This window comes from Mustela nigripes, chromosome 2, assembly GCF_022355385.1.
Source record: "Mustela nigripes isolate SB6536 chromosome 2, MUSNIG.SB6536, whole genome shotgun sequence".
In the NCBI taxonomy this organism is placed as follows: Eukaryota; Metazoa; Chordata; class Mammalia; order Carnivora; family Mustelidae; genus Mustela; species Mustela nigripes.
The window spans coordinates 215,879,423-215,900,545 of record NC_081558.1 but is presented as its reverse complement, the minus strand read 5'-3'; the positions used below and the strand labels follow the sequence as shown (position 1 = coordinate 215,900,545).

The 21,123-nt window shown below is 60.4% G+C and overlaps 1 protein-coding gene and 1 long non-coding RNA gene across 5 annotated transcripts in view; both read right to left on the bottom strand.

The window, feature by feature from the left end:
* Positions 1-11,488, bottom strand: part of UMODL1 (uromodulin like 1) — a 55,969-nt gene extending 44,481 nt beyond the window's left edge. Inside the window, exons 1-4 of the mRNA XM_059388398.1 lie at positions 11,413-11,488; positions 7,528-7,770; positions 1,573-1,734; positions 548-666 (exon numbers count right to left, since the gene is read on the bottom strand). Of these exons, the coding sequence (XP_059244381.1) occupies positions 548-666; positions 1,573-1,734; positions 7,528-7,770; positions 11,413-11,488 (600 nt within the window). The remainder of the gene's footprint in view (positions 1-547; positions 667-1,572; positions 1,735-7,527; positions 7,771-11,412) is intronic.
* A 3,307-nt stretch (positions 11,489-14,795) lies between these two features.
* On the bottom strand, positions 14,796-20,477 carry LOC132010349 (uncharacterized). 4 transcript variants are annotated; one of them, XR_009402236.1, is made up of 6 exons: positions 18,344-20,477; positions 18,119-18,245; positions 16,722-17,311; positions 16,243-16,340; positions 15,786-15,886; positions 14,796-15,684 (listed from the first exon to the last, which is right to left on the bottom strand). It is a non-coding gene; the product is annotated as an uncharacterized LOC132010349 (long non-coding RNA). The 4 variants fall into 4 exon arrangements; XR_009402237.1 differs by having other exon boundaries at positions 14,796-15,886; positions 16,722-16,822; positions 17,209-17,311; XR_009402234.1 differs by having other exon boundaries at positions 14,796-15,886.
* Between the last annotated feature and the right edge of the window lie 646 nt (positions 20,478-21,123).

Genomic DNA, 21,123 nt, shown 5'->3' with positions numbered 1-21,123 from the left:
GGCCTGGTGTGGCTCCTCTGGGGACATGCGGCCACATCTAGAGACAGTTCTGATTGTCACAGTGGCTGTGTTTCTGGCTTCCTGCGCATGGAAACCCTGTGATGGCAGGTAGCCCCCACAGGGACGAGCTCCCAACCCCAAATGCAGCTCGTGCCGAAGCGTAGAGACCCCGGCAGCAAGAGGCCCCCACCTGGCACGGTCCCTGAGGCCCGCCAACCCCCATGCGGTGCGGGCTCGAGGGGGGTTAGCGAGGGCGCGGCGCTGGGGCCTGGGCCGTCTGCGCTGCGGCGTCCTTCTATGGAAGCAGAGAGATGACGCGTTCCGCACTCCAAGGCGACGGGCTAGCTCAGGACACCACCGCCTCGGAACGCGGCGAGCTGCTTGCGGCAGTCCGTCCGGTGTACTGCACATAAACCCTGCCTCTCTCAGGCTGGTTTTTATAGATTCAGAATTCACGTCTGGTTCAGAGTCAGCCGTGTTGGGGTCACTTGTAGAACCCCCCATCCTGACCCTCGGTTCCCGCCCAGTGCCTGTCCTCCCCACCTACCATGGAGTGCAGAAGCCGCACGTGGTCCAGGAGCCTGGGGTCCACCTCCTCCAGCTCCCTAAAGTCCATTTTCACCAGGACAGTGACCTGGTACCAGAAGGTCACCGGGCTGTCCGGATCTGCACGAGGATACGCTCTGGTGAGCTACAGATCTGGGGCAGGCAGGGGCCAACTGAGGCTCCCCCAAAGGAATCTGCCACCGGACACAGCGTGGGTCACTTCCCCACCTGCCACCTCTCGCTTCTCTGATAATATATGTAACCCTACATACGCCGTATGATACATTACTGTGTGTCATGCACATCAGATACTACTGTATATATTACATATAACATATATTACGTATATAGCATATAATATAGTATGTTACTATTATCCATAACATATTATACATTTATATTATACACATAAATAATATGTACTATATTGTATGTAAGTATCTTCCATAATATAATTATACATTATATATTATGCATAGTGTAATATTTTGTATTGTGTATCCTGTAGCTTCATACTATACTAATATACGCTACGCTGATACCATAGCCTTATAACATATGTCACATATACTATATTTGCAATATTTCTATCTATTTCCCTCGTTCTGAACCTGGACCAACCCATTCTCCTGGGAGCAGCTCATGGTCAGGAGCAGAGCTTTCCAGACCAGACGGGTGCTTAGCGAGGGCCAGGCTGCCAAAGGGCCAAACCGGGGCTCTGCCGAAGCCCCAGCCACCAGCTTTACATCTCCCTCTCTGACGCAGCTCAGGTTCCGACGGGCGCCAGCCCGACCCCTGGGCTTCTCTGGTGCCCTGGGGAGATCAGAGTCACAGCTCTTCCAAGAATATCCTCCTTCTCTGGAGGCCCCGTGAGCAATCGTCCCCTCAAGGTGTCAGTTGGACAAAGACATCGCCCGGGAGCGAGAGGTGCCCATGGACATGGCCGCAGGCTCTCTGTAAGATGGAGCTGCTGCTTCTGGAAACCCCCCGCCCCGCCCTTCCCCCACACCAGGGCTTCAACCCTACCTCGGGGGGCGGGAGCCACACAGTGGTGGCCCCGGGATGAAGGGCAGCACTTTCGAAGTCCCGGGCAGTCCGTGTCCAGCACGCATGGTGAGGCGGGGGCTTCCGGCCCCACCACCGGGCAGACCCCAGGTCTCGAGGCAAACTCTCTGGACCGATTCAGGGCTGGAGGGGGGAGTGATTAGCAATCAGTGATGCTGGGCACAAGCCTTGGTTTTCCCGACCCTGGATTCCAGCTGCTTTTCCTGGAGACACGCGACACGACCTGGTCATGGGCTGCGTCCTGGGCTGGGCATCATCTTGGCATGTCCTGCAGAGCAACCATCCAGGGCCGCGTGTTCTGACTTTCATGTAGTCTAACCGTCTTGCCCGGATGGAGGACCGTATGAGCTGGGGCGCTGGGTATCCCCTTCTCTAGGCCATGTGTGGGGGCTCCCCTCTTAGAGACCACTTTGTGGCCCCGTATTCCAATAGCTAGCTCATTTATTGAGCACCTACTATGTTCCAGTATGCACCAGGTACCCAGCACCCAGCAGTGGTCCCGAGGCAAAGTCCCTGCCTCCAGGACACTTAGATTCCAGTGGACAAGGCCAGTACTCACATAGACCTATAGAAACAAGGCCTGGGGGTGGTGGAGACATGATGGGCTTTTGAAGAAAAGGGCTTTCGGGGACGGAGATGCAGGGAAAATACCAGGGAATCTATGGGCTGAAGGAGACTGGCTGGGAGGCACGGGGCTGGCGCTCAGGTTGGTGGAAAGTTCAAGATCAAGGAGAAGAAACTGACCCTAGGGAGGCTGGGGTGCCACCCTCCAGGGGGTGGGATGCTCTGCTGGGACACTCCTGTTGCAGGACCCATGGCGGTCTGCAGGGCTGCCCACCCAGAGGGGCAGCTGGGCTCAGGGCAGCAGGGGCAAAAGGAGCCCGGCAGCCAAGAGCTGGAGGAGGCTGGGGGCCGCAGAGAGGGGCACAGGCATCCCAGGAAGGGCCTGTGTGGTCCGCAGCCTTCCCGTCACCCACCCAGAGGATGAGGGCTCCCGCTACCCTCGGTGTCAGGTAAGTGCACACAGCTCTGCCCGGACTCCTCTAAAGCCCCACACCCTGCCCGACCTTCGGAAGAGCCGTTCCAAGTCCTCCAGATTCCAGGGAAAGCAGAAGAGGTCGGCAGGGGACCACGCTCTGCAAACATCCCGCAGGGGTGGGGAAGGTTAGCCCCGGGGGGATGTGTGGGGTCCCACGTGGAAGGGAAGCCTCAGGGGCTGCGGTCCCAGAGACCGCCCTCTGGGTCCCCCAAGGTCTCCGCAGACAGAGAGAAGGTAGGACCCCTGCTAGTGTGGGCGCACGCGGCCCAGGGCAGGTGACTTCACTGCCTTCCAGCAGAGGAAGGGAGAAGAAAGCCAAAACCGCCCAGAGGCGGACACTCTGCCCTCACTCTTCTCACAGGGCCAGGCCAGCTCCTGCCACGTGGCCCACCCTGCTGAGGGACGGCTTGACCTTCAGCCTCAACGCCTTCTCCTCTCCATGCCGTCCGTGGCCCCCTCGCCGCTTCCCAGTCAGCCAGGTGCCTAGTCTGGCGTCTGAAGTCCTGGAGACGTTGTCACGAGGGGGCTGGCTCTGGGGCACAGAGCATGGGTGTGGGGGTCAGCCCGTGGCGGGGAAACACCAGCTTCCCTGGAGGGCCACCGCTCAAGGACCTCAAGGTCATGGCCTTCCCTTCCACCGTAAAAACCAGCAGGCTAAGGAGACATGAGATGAGACATAAGGTCGGCTCCTGGGACAGAAAAATGACACTCAGGGGAGAAAAGTGAAGTCCAGGGGCACCGGGGTGGCTCAGTTGTTAAGTGTCTGCCTTTGGCTCGGGTCATGATCCCGGAGTCCTGGATGGAGCCCCGCATCGGGCTCCCTGCTCGGCTTCCCTCTCTCCCTGCTTGTGTTCTGCCTTTCGCTGTCTCTCTCTGTCAAATAAATGAATAATTTTTTTTTAAAGTAAAATCTAAATAAAGTGTGAGGTTGAGTTAACGGTGATGTGCGGCGTTGGTTCCATCGTTGGGGCAAAATGCGTCACGGTAACGAAAGGCGCCGCCAGCTGTGGCGGTGGGGGAGGGCGTTAGGGACCGTCTGCCCTCTCTGGACCTCCCTGTAAATCTGCAACTGCTCTAAACTCAGAGGTTTACTTCAATGCAACGAAAATACAGGCCACGGAGAAAAACTGGCTTCCAAAAACGGTCACCCGATCACAACAGCAGTGGTTTCCAGTTCAGTTCATCCTCACGCGGAGGCTGCTGGCGCGCCCCTGCGTGCTTGGAGCCCGACGGCTTACTGAGAGCCCAAGAGAACCGACAGTTCCAACTTGGTGGAAAGTCAAATATCTGCTTCTCCTTCCACGAGCTCAGCACAAACAATGAAGCAGCCTGGCAACCCAAGGTCAGTTCCAGGTCCACGCGACGGCCCAGAGGTTTCTGTCCGGACGGCGGGAGCTGACGGCTGTCCTCGGGGCTGGGAATCCCACCGGCTCTGGAATCATTGTTCCCGCCCCAGAGGGGTCCTGGTCACCGGCTTGGGGAGCTTCCCGGCCCCATGGGGTCCTGGGCTCGCCCAGCTGAGGAGCCCGTGGAAACCAGGGCTGTCACCCCCGTGGGTGAGTGTCGGCTGAGACGCTCCTAGGAATTGATCGCGAGTGACTCATCCCGGCGTGCCCCCCAGTGTGTGTCCCACACGGTCCTCATCACGGCGGTACTTATTCTAATGGAAAGTTGGAAGCGGCTAGACATCCAGTGGGAGCGGCTCGTCTCATCCACACTTCCGTATCCGCGCCGATGACGTGGTGCCATGTGGCCGCTAAATCACGCGGCACACAGCATCTGGCAGGAACCATGTTCCAGATGAGTGTGGTGCCGGGAATCCCGGTCCGGGCGAGCAGGCGTTTCTAGAAACGCTGCCTCTGCCCGGAGCTCAGGAGAGTGTCAACAGGTTGTGCGTGGGCCGCTGCTCTTCGTTCTTTTCTGTTTCCAGATTTCCTGCGGGGCTCATGTACTCACTCTTGTAACCGTACGGATGAGACATTGAAATAAAGTAAACGTATGACTTGTCACTGTTTCTCCAGTGTGGACTTAAAAAAAAAAAAAAAAAATGGAAAAAGCCGTCTCTCTAGACTGCAGACACAGCACGCGGGTGCTCTAACTACCTTCCGCTTTTAGAAGGTCGGTGGCTGAGTGGGAGGGGACAGAAGCCAGCCGGGCTGTGGGTCTGCGCTGCCTGGGGACCAGAAAACCGTTGCCGGGATGCCGCTCACCACCCCCTCACTGGGAGGGAAGAATGCCCTGTGCCCTCCGGTCCTCCCCAGACTCCAAGGCTGTGGCCCGTGGCTACCACAGGGGCTGGCCCCTGTCTCATTCTGCAGCGGGTGGCGGGGGCCCTTAAAGACACTTGTCACTTCTCACTTCCCCCGCAAGGCACCAGCAAACGGGCTTTGATGTAAGGAGCACGGGCGTGAAGAGGGGGGTGCTGCCCCGTGTGAGGGCCTGTGGCCGCTGCGGTGTCACACAGGCCCTGGGACCAAGCAGAGGCCTTCCTGGAGGAAGAGGCTGGAGCTCCGCGCCCCGCCCCTCCCACCTCGGCCCCTCCTCCACCCCCACCACGGCCCCCCCCCCTCGAATGCCACAAACTGAATCTGACAGGGGGCTGGGGAGACCCAGCCCGAGTCTGTGTCACCTCGTCAAGGTCCTTGCCCACTGCCCCCTGATGTGTGGCCCCGTCTCCACGGCATGGTGGTGGATGACTCCCGGCCATCAGGGACCAGGAACCCATCTGGCTGGCCTGTCGTCAATAAAGATCCCCTGTGCCTTCCCTCCAGGCCCCCAGCTGCCTCCTCTCCACACAGCTGGCTACTAGAATGACCCTCTAAGGCCCCATTAAGGCCCCTCTAAGGTCCCCCACCCCACTTAGCCACCCCCGGGGGGGCCAGTCGTCCTCGGGGGGGGGGGGGTCCTCGCCGCAGCCGCGCCCTCCTGCCACTCCAGTCCCAGCAGCTCCCCCAGAGAGCCCTGCCCATGGGACCCTAACTAGAATGTTTGGCCTCTCCACACCTGGTGAGTTCCTCATTAAAGGTGCCAGCACTCCACATGTGGAGCTGACGTCCCCCGAGAGGCATTCCCCGGGCACTGGCTTGTGGACGGCAAGAGAGAGGAGCAGCAAGCAGGTGGCGGGGAGGGGACACGCACCCTCCCCGTCCCCTGAGAATTCCCTGGCTTCGCACAGCAGGGCAGCAGCCTGACCGAAAGGCACCGGTCATCATGGGTGGGGCTGGGGGGGGTGGGGCTCCAGGGGGCTCCTCTGGGCGGGGGACCTCACAGCAGCAGGGAGCCGGCGGGAAGAGAGTGGCTGTCACAGGGACAAATGGACAGGACCGGGCAGCCCCCACCTTCTACCCCTGGGTCCGGACCCTCCACGCCTAGGTGCCGTGGCCTGAGTCCTCCCCACCACGGGGACCTCTGCCACCCTCAGGAAGAGAGGTGCCCCCAGGCAGCCCTTCCTTGGTGCCCATGGCCCTTGGAGACAAGGAGAGTTGGAAGGGAGGCCAGTGTCCGCAGAGGAAGGGACACCTGAGATCCAGTCCCTGGCGGGACCCCAGGGGACAGCCCCCCACTGAAAGGGCACCCTCGGGAACCAGTGGGGACTTGGAGCTGGCCGCAGGCTGTGGGCCCTGAGGTTTTTATTGGCAGTGGTGGCCTTGGTGATAGTGGTGTCATTTTACGGCTCATCCCTGTGTGTAACCCTCTGAGCGGGGTCAGTGGGACCTGCCAGCCATGTCTGTCCTCCGTGAGGCTGCTTCAGGGGCCTGTAAAGCCGTGCTCGGGATGATTCAGTGTGCCAAGCCCACACAGCCCTCTGCAGGGCCCGCACCATCACATCCTGCAGCCGCCGGGAGTGGGGGTGAGGGGACCGCCAGCCCTGGTGTGCAGCGACCTGGCCTCGGGCCGCCTGGGCACGGGCCACATGGGATGCCCCTCCTGGACCACCGGACAGCGGCTTCGTGCTTTCTGGAGGCAGCAGTCCTCATTTCTAGGGGTGGCCCCTGGAAACTCAGCGGGGGCCACACCCTTCCCACTTCCCCTCTGCAACAGGGGTGGGGGCAGGGAGACCTTCTTGGCGGCTCAGAAACTCATTTTTGATCTCATATTGACTCAAATTGAACCACCACCACCACCACCCACGTCTTCACACAGGCACCCTCGCCCCTGGAAGAGGTCTTCTGGAAAGTTCTCTCCATGGTGAGAGGCTGAGCCCTGAATGTTGCAAAAAGTCCAGCCCCCTGGCTGGGCACAGCCACACTGGTCTCCCAGGCGCCTGCCCCAAGCATCCTCCAAAGAGCCCGTGGAAGAAGAGGACTCAGGGGCCCCGGACAGTTGGGGGGGGGGCCAGGGGACCTTTCCCTTTCACCCATGGGCACCCGGATGAGGATTTCCATTGAAGGAAGCGTTCAGCTTTTAAAAAGAAAAGACCTTCACCAATACAGACGAGTTTGCAATGCTGGTTCTCAAACAGCTGAAGTTCGCGTTGCTCGAGACCTTTAAAACAGACCCCAGTGCCTCGCCTTTGTCCCAGACCAATTCCATCCCCTTCTCTGAGGACCGCATCCACACGTTTGCGTTTTTAAAGCTGCCCAGGGGCCTCCGGTGTGCAGTCAGGTCTGAGAGCCACTGCTCCAAAACGGGGGCTCCCAAGGGGGCCCCCCAGAGCCTCAGGACCCGCTGGGAACTTGGACTCCACCCCAAGCCGCTGGTCCCAGGGATAGGGGCTGGGCCAGTGACCTGCGCAGGGACAAGCCCTCCAGACGACCCTGATGCTCGCTCTAGCTGGAGAATCATTGCTCCAGAAGGGCTCAGGGGTGCCAACAGTGCGCATCCTGAGTCTCACGAGGGGTCCCCGGCCCCCCGCCCACTGGCCACCCCGGACTCACGCAGGACGCAGTAGAGGCCCAGCTGCTCGTAGCCCGCACAGCAGTCGGTCACGTTCCTGGCCTCGGGGACCTCCACGGTCAGGTACCGGGTTCTGTAGACCGTCTTGGGGCATCGCCTCCACGGGATCCACCCACCGCAGGGGGCGTAGGTCACGTGCAACATCTGGACGGCCTCCACCTTCTGGACGTTTCGGGTCACGCTGGAGTTGCACAGCTGGAAGCTCAGCAGGGAAAGGCCTTTTTCTAGGAGGGGTAAGAGGAGGGATGGAGGAAACAACCAAGAGGAAAACGCCGGAATCAAATCCAGAGAAGGGGCCGTGGGCCAGTCCTCTAGTTCTGCAAGAGCAAGGAAAGCCAGACCCTCCCCTCCCCCAGGTGCTCCCCACCAGAGTCTGCCCACCGGCCGGCTGAGAGGTCAGGCAATCGCGTGAACTTGGGGGCGTCATGGGTGAACGGGGACCTGCATGCTTAGAAGTCTCCGTGCCGAGCCCGGAGCTCGCCCCCAACCCCGGGGTCATTCATGCTTCCCACCGCCCGGGCGCTGACGGTGCACCAGAGACAAGGCGGGAAGGGACCAAGCACCTAGGGCTCGCACCCCGTTTCCTGCTCTGCGCCCCGATCCCACCAGCTGCAGCTCTGAATCTCCGCGAGCCTCGGGCGTGTCCTCGCGATATGAACATACGACCACCCCCTCCGTACGCATAATAGGAAAGGCTGCCCCGGGCCGGGCTCAGACGGGAACGGCAGCCTTTTGTGGAACAAGCAACCCCTGAAACACACACGAGACGTTCCTAGACGATAAAGCTCGGCCTGACGCGTGCAGCCATCGTCAGAGACGAGAGCACGGCGCCCCACCGAGGACAGCACCCTCCTGCCCGCTGGGTCTCTGTGTCTCCCACCTGCTGCTGTGCACAAACGCCAACGGCCTCCGGCCCTATGTCAGTCTGATCACTGGGCTCTCAAGACCCCGGGGCAGCCCCTCCTTTCACTAGCTGGGGGCCTGGGGCATCCCGTCTGCCCACGGAGCCTCTGTCACCTCGTGTAGCAAGGATTGTCACGGGTGGAATCCTGTCCCTACCCAACCTTCCAAAACTCATGGGCTGAAGTCCTGGAAGGAGGCGTTTGCAGATATCATTAGCTGAGATGTTATAGTGCGTTAGGGTAGAGCCCCTTCCGTGATGCCTGGCGTCCTTACAAAAGGGGAAATCTGGACACACAGACAGACAGGCAAGGAGGCACAGGCGGAGATTGGAGAGGTACCGCCCCCAGCCAAGGAGCACCCAGGCTGCCAGCAAAGCCCCAGAAGCTGGGGGAGAGGACGGAGCAGGTTCTCCATCCCAGCCTCAGGAGAAACCAGCCCTGCCTCCATCTCAGACTTCTGGGCTCTGGAGCTGGGAGGAGGCAGATCTCTGCCCTAAGGCCCCAGTCGGAGGTGCTGAGGCAGGGCAGCCCCAGGGAACTTCCCGGCCAGCCCCGCGCACTCGTGGGCTCTTGGTGTCGGATGAGGGGATGGCGGGACCGTCCTTTGTTCGTCAGATGTGTAACCTCTGAGCTCTCGGCTTTACAAAACGATGCCATTCCGGGAGAAGCACCTGTGTTACCCCAGGGAGGAGTGTGTACCCTGGGGAGAAGCTGGGCTTCTGGAAGGAGCTGAGACAGCCGCAGAAATCATCTGCATCACCAACTCCAGCACGGCGCCCCAAAGACCCCCTCCCTCGGCCTCACAGCCTCCCCCGAGCGTGCAGAGAGTAAGACTGGGGGCTGGTGACCCTGGGGAGAAGCAGGGCTGAGCCAGCCCCCAGCCCGGGCTGACAAGGGGCGGTCTGCAGCCTTACTCTGCGCAGAACACGGGGCTGGATCCCCGAGAACAGAGCAAGCCCACCCCGGAGCCATGGGAGCCGCGGGGCCGCCTCCCCGCTCAACGCTGCGCTGCCGGGGGTGGATCCTCTGGGAGAGGAGCCGGGGGCTTCCCCTCCTCACCAAAGGGGGGCTGCGGCGAGACACAGGGAGGCCCTCATACTGGGTTGGGGGAGCGGGAAACAGCCCAGAGCTCGGATATCACACGGGGAAGGGACTGGAGAAGTGGGCTCCGTGAGCGTGGCCCCTCACTGTGTGGGACACACAAAGCCCGAGCCTTCCTGCTCCGAGAATTTAGGAAGGACGCTCTGGACTGTGGTTCTCGTCTTCACCTAAGAGGAGCTGCTAACCACGGACGCAGGTTACGTTCCTAGCCCTGGGGAGCCGCTGTCCCCATCTGATTACGACAAGGCCCAGGTGAGCGTCAGCAGAGCCCTCACAAAAGTGCTCACAAAAGTGCACGTGCACACATGCGTGTGCACACACAGGCACACGTGCACCTCCTCTGAAACTGCATTTGGGACCCGTGCGTTTTGGCTTTTTGCATTCCTCGGGAGGCCACCGGTTCCTCTCCGAGCCTGGCTTCTCGGCGGAGCCCAGAGGAGATCCTCCCTTTGTACGGGACCTTCCAGGGAGCCCAAAGCATGGGAGTCAGGGGTCCTGGGCTCTGGTCTCAGAGATGGGAAATAACCCTAAGGAGGGAGAGCGACCTGGGGTCAGAAGATCCCCATTCACACCGGCTTTACCGCAACCAGCTCCGTGATTCATGCCCTCCCAGAGACCCCCTCTTGTCATCTGTCAAACGCTGACTGCGTCCTGGGATTCAGTAAGCGACACTGTGCCTGGGAAGGCAGTCCCCGGCATGAAGGGCAGGAAGCCGGGTGACACCGACACCGCCCTGAGCCCCGGCTCCCGGAGTCCCCACGGGCACAGCGAGGGGCTCGGGGGGGACCTCCTGACAGCTCCAGCTCCTCGAGGCTGTACGGTTTACACGGAACCCATCACGCAGGAAAAAGCAAAGGAAAGAAATCACCACCAGAGTTCTGCTTGCAGCGGGAAAAATGCAAAACCGGGGCTTCACCGAAGCGGACGGTGGAAGCCGAGTGGATTTGTGCGAATTCCCAGCCGAGTAGGACAGATTTCAAAGGGACGTGATGGCAAAGGTCTCAGGTCTCTGCAGTCTGGGGCTTCAGAAACCGGCCGTGCTCTCGGCAGGACCGCGGGCCTGGCAGAGCTTGGGCAGGCGACCTCGAGGGGTCCCTCACCGCCCTGGGGGCCACTTTTCACCTTCAGGCACCAAAGAGGACCGGAGGTGGGACCTCCCTTGGGGTCGAGCAGGGTCGAGCCAGAACCCGCGGCAATGGAAATTCAGCCCGCTGCCGGCTGTGCGGCCTGGGGCGAGTCCCTGCCCGCTCTGGGTTTCCCTCCCCTTACCCGCAGCTGGGGACACAACACTCAGACTCGAGGCTCGGGAGACTTTGACTAGGACTCTCTAGGAACTCACTCCTCAGCACGGCCTGTGCCGGCAGCACAAATGCAGAGTTCCAGGTCCCACCCCAGACCCTCTGACTCAGAATCTGTGCTTGAGGGGCGCCTGGGTGGCTCAGTGGGTTAAGCCCCTGCCTTCGGCTCAGGTCATGATCTCAGGGTCTTGGGATCGAGCCCCGCATCCGGTTCTCTGCTCAGCAGGGAGCCTGCTTCCTCCTCTCTCTCTCTGCCTACTTGTGATCTCTGTCTGTCAAATAAATAAATAAAATCTTTAAAAAAAAAAAAAAAAGAATCTGTGCTTGAACCCCCAGACCTTCTGACTCAGAATCTGTGCTTGAACCCCGCCCTGAGCCCCCACCCCACCAGCTGACTCAGAGGCACACACGCCTTCTCTTCTGTGGTTACCGGAAAATTCGGCCAGACGGGACGGAGGTCCCCTCTCAAAGCAGACGCATCTCTGCAGGGCCGCCGTCCCCATGAGACCTGCTCCCAGGACCCCCACTCCTCCGGCATCACCCATGCCGAGCTCCGAGCCCTCACCTGTGAAGCCACTGGCCTGGGTCGGGCCCGCCGCGCTGACCAGAGCCAGCAGGGCCAGCCGCAGGGTCCTGAGCATGGTCGGACCGAGGTAGGGCTCTGGGTCTCCTGTGAGCAGCCCTGCGGAGGGGCCTGGAGAAAGGGCCCTTCTGTTCCTGGTGTGCCTAGAGGCGATGGCTTCAGGGCATGTGCTCCAAGGGAACAGTCCCTTATGCCTGCTGGCTGAATGGCTGTGTCCCTCAGGAGACCCGCGGGGCACAGCCCATTCTCTCTCCAGACAGATGGCACCCGACCAGCAGACAGCATCGCCAAGTCCCATCTCACTGTTACGCAGAAAACCCGTTTCAGACCCAAATCTGACTCCCTCCATCAAGGACAAAGTATTCTCTTTCCTTATCGTGGCGATCTGGCTGGAGAACAGCGCCACATCAAAGTGGGTCCCGAAAAGCACCCTTCAGCCGGCGGGACAATACAGATCAAAGCCATCGGAGTGTACAGACCCCTCCAGCCCGCCACCTCCTCCGGGGTCTCGGAGCGGCCCGTTCCTCGTCAGCGTCTGACCCGGAGGAGCGTTGAAGCGAGCCATCGCAGGGGATGGGAACGCAGAGCTTCGCAGAGCCCCAGGCGCCACGTCACGCAGACGGGGAGACAATTTAAAGTCGACACAGTCCCTCGTAAACCCCATCTCCACGAGCGATGACTCTGTGTGCCTCCGGGAACGTGGGCGCCGTCCCAAGAGGGCCACAGGAGTAAAAGGGAACCCCTTGCAGGTGACGGGGGACGAGCGCTTTATGTTTGATGTCAGTGGCCCACACGTCACCGGTGACACGGGTCTGTACATCTCCAGTCGGTGGTGCCGCCCTGCTCCCCCGCTGGGTCGTCTTTCACGGCTCGGGGCTCGGAGCCGGAGTGCATTTCTACCGTGAGATGAAGATCTCGTTAGCTCTGCCAAGAAAGCTTTCAAATAAGGTAGCAAAGACCCATCGTGGCTGCGGGGTTCGCGAGAGTTGTTCCCTGTGCTCCAGAGACAAAATAGCCTCTCTGAAGGGACCTTCCAGCTGCTGCGTGTTTCCTCCTCCGTGGAGTAACCTGTAAGCAGACGAACAGGGCATTTGCGTGGTTAGTGGTTAAACGAGAGTCTCCAGGACGAGAGGAAAAAAACAAGGAGCTGCAAAACCTCACGCAGCCAAGGGGGGCTCGGCACGGGGGTCTTGGAAAGTCTGCAGGACAGGATTGACTCACAGACTGTGCCGTGATTTTAAAGAATTTTTCAATAAGAGAAGAATGCATTTTAAAGATGTCACATAATATTCAAGAAAATAGGCTTTAATCAACACTAACAATAAACAGGAAAGTATTGTAATTTAGGTCAGCCTGAGCATTTAGGAATATGACATGAATCCGTATTACAACATTCTATGGTCTTATTTCTTAGAACTCCGGCTATTATAGAAGCCCATGAATGCTTCTGTGAAGTCTGAAGGTGCGGTTAAGGGTGATATCATCCAGTTGAAATCGGTTCTGTGCCCTGTTTTTTCTCACCTTTAGAACTAGTCTAGGAAGTAGGTCCCTTGTGCCCATTGGTCAGATGAAGAAACTGAGGGTCAGAGAGGCTGCCTAGCCTGTGGCCGGGACATTCAACCCTGAAGCCTGAATTCCTCACAGTCCACCCCCCACCCCCACCGTCGGGTCACGGTTCCAACCAAGCGAGCGTCCGGCCAGACGCACAGAGCGCGCAGCCGGCTCCGACGTCTTTCCAGCACCGCACGTCACCTTCACTCGGAAGCGTCCGTAAAACGTCGTCATATCATGCTTTCCCTTAATATCAAAACTCACATGATTAAAAAACACTCTCGAAATGGACCATCCGTTGCTCGCTTGGTCCTCCGTACACCGCCGTCCCCTACAGGCGCACCAGGAAAACGTGTGTTGTTTCAACTTCACCCACGCTGAGGTCTCCCCTCCGGTTCCTGCCGATGCGTCCTTTTCTGTACGGCGGCCGCAGGGTTCTCCCACGTTTCTTCTCGGTGGAAACGCTCTGAGGAGGAAATGACCCCGCCCTGTAACCCAGCGGGGAGAGGGCGGCCCTCCCGGGTGTCAAGTTCGTCACTTCCAAGGAGTATCCGTCCGGCAGCGTGCCCTCCCGTCCCCTCTCCTCACGCGGGGTCTCCGTGCAGAAAACCCGGGGTCTCGCCCAACAGTCTCCAAGAACCAGGGATCTGGGGCAGCCGTTGGTACGGTGGCGCTCACTCGCACACACGCACTCGCTCACGTGCGCATGCAAACACCTGGGGTTCTGTGCTGTCCTGTGTACACACTCACTCCCATGCAGACAAACTCACACTCGGGCATGCATCCATAGTGCGAATGTGCACCTGCTCAGACATTCTCACCTGCGTGCATGCACATGCATGCGCTCGCAGCCCACACTCACATGTGCGAGTGAGTACACATGAGCTAGCTGCTTGCACACTCACACCCGTGTATGTAATGTGTGTACACACTCACACGAGCTCGCAGCTCACACTCTCATATATGTGTGTACAGACATGCTCGGCTGCTTGCACGCGCTCACCCTCACGTGTGCGCACACACACTCACACATGCTTGTGCTCACGCTCTCGTGTGTGCAAATGCAGATGTGCTCTGCTGCTTGCACACTCACACACTTGTGTGTGTGGCTGCACACACAAGCAGCCAGACACAAGCCCACAGGACGAAGCTGTATTTCTGTCCCCAGAGCGTGTCTCCGAGGACATGACCCCGTCTCTGCTCTCGGTGACGGTGTGGCCGCTGGGCTCTGCCTGCTCTGTCCCCCTGCAGGAAGGCGGTGAACAAGCTGACCTCAGAAGGGTTCCGAGATCAGTGGTCCCGCGCACAGCAGATGCACTGGAAAATCACGTCTGTCATTACCCTACAGCCAAAACGTATGTGCCCCAGCACTGTCCTGGGACACGGCAATTGTGTCCCAAGGGACGGATGTGAGCGGCCATAGAGGAGGGGCTCACTGCTGGCCTAGGGCAGGGATGACTCCGGTGGCATCACTCACTGCTCGCAGCCCCCGTTCTAGAATCCTGCTCAACGTGCAGCCTTGGCAATGACCACCCAGCCGGTGAGCAGGCCGGGAGGTGCCGTGCTGTTCCCTGCCTTGCCCGGCCTCAGGTTGGGGGGTGAGCGCAGAGAGAGGCACAGGGACAGGGCTGTCCCGGGGCGTGGGGACCCACGGTGAGGCCTTTGCCCAGAGTCCCGGCTGCTGGGGGGGCTCTCCTTATCATTGGTGTGGTCTCTTTACGGTCCTGGAACTACACACAGGCATGGACCTTTTGGTTTTGGTTTTGGTTTTTTTTAAAAAAAAGATTTTATTTATTTGACACAGAGGGAGAGATCACAAGCAGGCAGAGAGGCAGAGAGAGAGGGGGAAGCAGGCTCCCTGCTGAGCAGAGAGCCCGATGCAGGGGTTGATCCCAGGATCCTGGGATCATGACCTGAGCCGAAGGCAGACCTTTAACCCACGGAGCCCCGCAGGCGCCCCAGACATGCACAGTTTTTATCTTCGTCTTTTCTTCCTGTAACGTGTAGCTTTGCAAATCCTCAACATCGTAAAATCACAGCACAGAGGGTTTGGGATCCCTTCTCCACATTCCGCTTTGGTAACTGTTGCCCTCCGCGCGGGCTCGGGGGGGCAGGAAGGGTCTAGCACAGCTTCGGGACGCTGTCCCCAAGCCCACAGGAGCATGCGGGACACACGGCTCCTTCGACTTCGAGCCAGAGCAGTTTGGACTCAGGAGAAGCAGCCCCACCCCACGCAGGTGCCCTGAGCCCCTGGGGATGTGACTGCAGGGGGCTCTGGGGGGCGGGCTGCGACGGCTGTCAGAGGTCCGCAGAAGACTGCGAAGGCCGACGACGGTGCACATCTCAGCTGGGTTTCACGGCCCGGGGCACTCACAAGTGGCATGAGGAGGGAAGCAGCCAGATGTCCTGGGTCCACCTCTGTTTTCCCAACAACCAGATGGCTTTATCATCAGTGCGTCTCTGGGCCTCAGCTTCCCCATCTGCAGAATGGGAATAACCGTGCCTTCCCGTTTAGAGTGCATGAATGTCTTCTGATTTGGTCAGGACCCATGTATGGGAAAGCAGCGTATGGAAAAACGGGGTATGGAGAAGCCTTCTAGAACCGCAGTCTGATTCGGAAGGTCTGAGACCTGGGAGAGGCAAGGATGGGGTGTCCATCGGAGGCCCCGCTGGCCCCAGACCCAGGAAAAGCCACGTTTCCGTCTGAGGTCAAAGGAGGAGAAACCGCGTCTTAATGCAAACGTCGTCCGGCAGGAGAAATTCTCTCTTACTTAGGGGAGGGTCAGCCTTTGTTCTATGCAAACCTTCAGCTGATTGGATGAGGCCCACCTCTGCGTGGAATGACTGTGTGCTTCACTCTGTAGGAACTGCCAGCATCCTGGTGAGTGCTGTGAAGGGAGTAAACCTGGCGATTCACAGACGTGTACCCCCGGGGCGAATAATACATTATATGTTAATAAAAAAATAAAAAATTTAAAAATAATAATGAGATAGAATTCACATACAACACCAAAAAAAAAAAAAAAAAGCCAACATCCACCACCAACCCAGGAAAAGGGCTCGGGATCTCTGGGGAGGGAGGGACCCCCTTTCTTGAAGGCACTAGGGGAATTTCAAGGGGCAGCAAGGCTGACAGCCCCTGACCCAGTCCATACCCCGGGCAGTTCGCTACTAAGGAGACGTTAGTGAGGTGCCCTTAGTCCTGGGCCATCACCGACGAGTCCAAGTTCTAACCCCTGGTGCCGGTGCGTGTGAACTTACTTGAAGAGAGAGTCTTTGCAGATAAGATCAACATGCAGGTCCTGGGATGAGATCCTCCTGGATTTACGGCGGGTCTGGTTCTGGTGACAGGTGTCCTCCTAAGAGAAGGGGGGTGGACTGGAGACACACAGACGGGAAGGCCGTGGAAGGACAGAGGCACGGGTCGGAAGGACGTGTATGCACGCCCGTGCCGCTGGCAACACTGGCGACGGACGAGGCAAGGAAGGAGCCTCCCTCGGAGCCTCCAGGGGAAAGCGGCCCTGCCCACAGCTTGGTTTCAGACGTCTGCCCCCAGACGTCGAGAGAACAAAGGTCGTGGGTTTAGGCCCCCAGTCCGTGGGGCTTGGTTCCGGCAGCTGCGGGACGTCCGTGCGCCCCACTGGGCAGAGCCTGGCCCGCCTCTATCGCGCCCCCGGACGTCCTCTTCCCACCACCGCCTTCGCCCTCTGCCCCATGCCCCGTTCCCCAGCCCTACTAACCCCCGGTTCCTGCAGAGATGTTTGGGGAGAACAGTAAGAGACGGTACGCGCGGGATCTGCGGGTGGGTGCCCACGTCGGGGCCTCAGCAGCGTGTCCTCCGCTGGAAACAATACGTCGGTTCCCACGCCTTCCAGCCTCGGGCTCTCTGCCCTCCCAGGGCTCTAGGAAAGCCTTCAGGAACTCCTCTAGGTGATTACCCTCCTGATCGGAGCTTCCCGCGGACCGCCTCGCGAGTCGCGTGTCTTCCTCCCCTGCCAGCCACGGCAGGGAAGGCCGCCGCCTTCGGTCTAATGGTCTGTAAACGTCTTCATCCCACCAGAACAGGGGCTCTGCCCTCCTCCGGCTTGTGCGAGGCTGTGCGATCTCAGCCCCGTCTCAGGGGGTTCCCCACAGGGTCACGGGCACTGGGCCTGCCCGCAAGGCTTCTCCACAGCGCCTCCCGCCTTTCAATCCCAAAACCTCTGACGTTCTCTGGCTCTGCCTTACCATCTACGGTGAGCGGTGAGGGCTTTCAGAGAGAGCCGTCCTGGTCCCGCGGCCTTCCTCCCAGCTGGAGGGTGTGAGTTCAGCACGGCAGCCTGAGCAGGGCCTGAGGGGAAAGTGCCAGAACTCCCAGCGTGGGGCAGCCCAGCCCGACCCCAGCCCCAGCCTCCCTCCCTGCCTGCTGCAGCCCCTAAAGGTCGCAGGTCGAAGGCAATAGCATTTCTTCCAAAAAGAGATTTGTCCGGAAAACAACTAGCATGCGCGTGGAGGACTGGCTGTGCAAGCCCCACCCCCCAGGAGGGCTGCATTTCCAGTCCGGGAAGTCGTGAGGTCGTGAGGGTGTGACCCTGATCCCACAGCAGTGGTGTCCTCGTGAGAGGGGACACCAGAGCTCCCAGTCTCTCTCCCCCTCTCTCTCCGTCACACCAGGACACAGCGAGAAGGTGGCCCTCGGCCAGCCAAGACGAGTCCTCTCTAGAAACCCAACCTGCAGGACCCTGATCTCGGACGCCCGGCCTCCAGACCCCGGAGATGGCGCCTTTCTGTTCCTTGAGTCTCTCAGGCCGTGGCCTCTTGTCACTGCAGCCCACAGCTGAGTACGGAGCGATTTAAGGAGCAAGTGACACTGGTGACAGGAAACACCCGTGCCCTCGGTCTTGTGGGCTCGGGGAGATGCAGCCAGAGATGGGCTCAGAGCCTCTGGATAGAGGCGGAAGTTCCCAAGATCAAAGCCAGAGCCGGCCTCGGAGGGGCCACGAGCACACGCTGTCAGCCTCTGCGGGAGCGTCCCACTCCCTCTCTCCCCGCGAGCCGCTCCGGGCCCAGGAGGAGAGCAGCCCTGGGGGACACAGGAAGCTGCTGGGGACACGTGTGGGGCCGGGAGGCGGGAGAAAGCGCGGTCACTGTCTCTTACCAGGGCAGCCCTGTGTCTTCTCCCCCGGGCGCATCCGGCCCTGCTGGTGCGGCTCCTGGAAGGGCTCGGCCGGAGGCAGGAAACGGAACGGGACAGGAGGGGCTGCGGTCTGTGCAGAGACTCAAAGCTACAGGAGGAAGAGAGGACAAGACAGACAGCACAAGTCACACTGTCCTAAGTGTTGGCTCTTTGCGGGGACACCTGCTTGCAGAATCCTCATCCCACCTGCTCGGGCATCCATCCCCGGGCCGTCCACATGCACACCGGGAACGCAGCCATGGCCGGGGCTGACCCAGACTCGGAAAGCCGTCCAGTCTGCTGTGGGTTCCGTCCTGTCCCCAAAGGGAAATGTCCAAGCCTCCCCAGGTAGGTGCGAGACAAGGTCTTTGCGGATGATGCTGAGTAAGGAGGCGGCTATGGCTCGAGGGGACCTCAATCCGGTCGGACCGTGTCCTCCTAAAAGAGAACCGCGGACACCCAGCCACACGCAGAGGGAAGGCTGTGTCCCCCGCAGAGGCACGGACTGGAAGGATGACCCTGCGGGCCCCGGGACAGTAGGACAGAAGCCACCACAGAAGGGAGCGCGGCCCATGACGCCCGGATGGGGGGCTTCAGGCCTCCAGGCAGCGAGAGGACCCACTTGTGTTGGTTTGAGCCCCCAGCATGCGGCGCTTTCCCCAGTGGCTCCCGAGGTCTACGATGCAGAGGACAGACCCTGAACAAGCTCACGACAGGTTGTGTCCCCCCGGTCGAGAGCTCAGACCCGTGGGGAGCGGGCGCAGCCTGCGAAGGCCCTGGGTAGGGAGCAGGCTTCCTGCAAGGACCGGTCTGGGGGGGGACGGTCCCCGAGGCTCCGAGGGAGCAGGTGTGGCCCCCCCCCCTTCTGGGGAGCATCTCCCCCGGCACCTGTGGTGAGGGGCTGACCCCTCAGAGCTGCGAGATGGGGCCTCCGGGTCCCTCCGGGCCGGGTCGGTTTCAGCAGGTATCTGGGTCAGATAATGAGGCCTGTTAAGCCCCGGAAGGCCTTATCTAGAGGCTGTGACAAGGCATTGCTGGCACCAAGGGGACCGGCATGAGGAGGTGGGGTACCCCCCCACGCCCCTGCGGCCCCCCCGAGGGGCACGCCCCCCTGCCCCCTGGTGCACAGTCTGAGCATGGCCTCACCAGGGGGCGGCTTCGGTTCCAGGCAGCAGCACGCGGACCAGAGGAAACGGGGCCGGTCTAGAAGAAGAAGAGAAAGACTTTCGGGGGCCCCTGGGCTCGTGATCCAGCCCTACCCCCGGACTCTACTCCCTTCCCTGGGCTGTGTCCCCGTCTGCACACAGGGAGCACTGCCCCTCACAGCGGCCCTGAACACAGGACTGTGTGCCTCGTCAAGGCTAGTCCTCGCTCCCTCCTTACCAAGCTTAAGGACAAGAGTGACCGTGATTGTCAACTCTAGTCACTCTCCATGTGGGGGACCCACTGGCCGAACGGACTCCGCGCACAGGTCACCTGGGGACAGACAGGCAGGCAGCAGGGGCCACGCCGCACCAGATGGGAGCCGGCCAGTGCTAGGGAGCCGTCCGTCCCCACTGGGGAAGCAGGCAGGGAAGGCTTGGCCTGCGCTGGGCCCGGGGGACGGGTGGCGGGCCTCAGGGAGTTTAGCCAGTGGAGGCAGGGCTGGCCCTGGGCCCAGAACCTGCTGACCCTGAAAGGGAAATGACCAGGGCTGTCGCGGGAGAGCGCGGGCCGTGGAGTGGACGGTCACGATAGAGCACAGACAGACGCAGAGCCGTGCAGCAGGAACTGGGTCCAGGGTCCAAGCCAGCCTGAGGTCGGGAGCCGAGGTCAGGTCGCACAATTGGGGCCGGGCCTGGGGGGGCCATCAGGTCAGCGTTGGGCCGACAAGAAGCAAACATCGGTCCAGCTGGCCCCGGGGGAAAAGCAGATTTCTGCCTGGCCATCCTGCCCTGCCTCCGAGCCGGCCCCATCCCTTTCCCTCTGGGTGTTGGCCTCTCTGTCCGTCGTCTCCATGTGCGTATTCTTCATTCCTGCCTGAGAGACGGTGCCAACGCCAGGGGGGCCTCGTGGCCAAGGCTGCCTCCTCCTGGTCCCCGGCCAGTGCCAAGCATACAGTAGTACTTGTTGACTGAGTGGCCTTGGGTCAATCGTCCTGGTCACGAGGGGGTCGTCAGAAGAGAGGTGGCCTTCCCCTACCTCCATTTCCGAGGGCGACTGATTTTCGGATACCCCGACAGCCACGGTCCCCAGAACAGACAGGAGCACTGTGGCGCGCAGGCTCTGCTATGGCCCTTCGGGCGTCGTCCCCTTCCCTGGGAGACCCCAGAGGGGGAAGCCCCTTCCCGGCACGTTCCTCACCGGCTTGCTGACTGGGGAGTCCAAGGGCGAACGGAGTCCCTCCCAGCTGGGAAACCAACGCTCAGCGGGGCATCGGCCTTAGAAATAGACTTAAATGTAATCTTACTAGGCATTTTATTTTATTTAAAAAAAAAAAAAAGATTTTATTTATTTATTTGAAAGCAAGATCACCAGTAGTAGAGAGGCAGGCAGGAGGGGGGGTGGGGGAGGCAGGCTCCCCGCCGAGCAGTCCCTGAGATCATGACCTGAGCCAAAGGCAGAGGCTCAACCCACTGAGCCACCCAGGCGCCCGTCTTACTATGCATTTTAAATTCTCACGGGGGTGGCAAGTCCCTCCACACTACCTTTCCCTTCCCTCCAACACTTTACAATCCCAGACCCAGGAAAAGCGGCCGGGCTGCCTCCCAGGACAAGGGCAGCTGGAAGCCGGCCGCTCGCCTGCATCTCCCTTGATGCTCCGCTTGCCCGAGCAAGCGGCCGGCTGGTCTGGGGAAGACCTGACTAAGGCTGGCCCCACAAAGCGGCTCCTTCAGGGGAGCAAGGCGACCCCCACCCCCACCCCGGGAAACCGTGGGCGAGCATTTAAGCAGCATAATGGGGCAGAGGTCACCAGACACTCAGCCTCGAGGTGGAGTCCTGGCTTC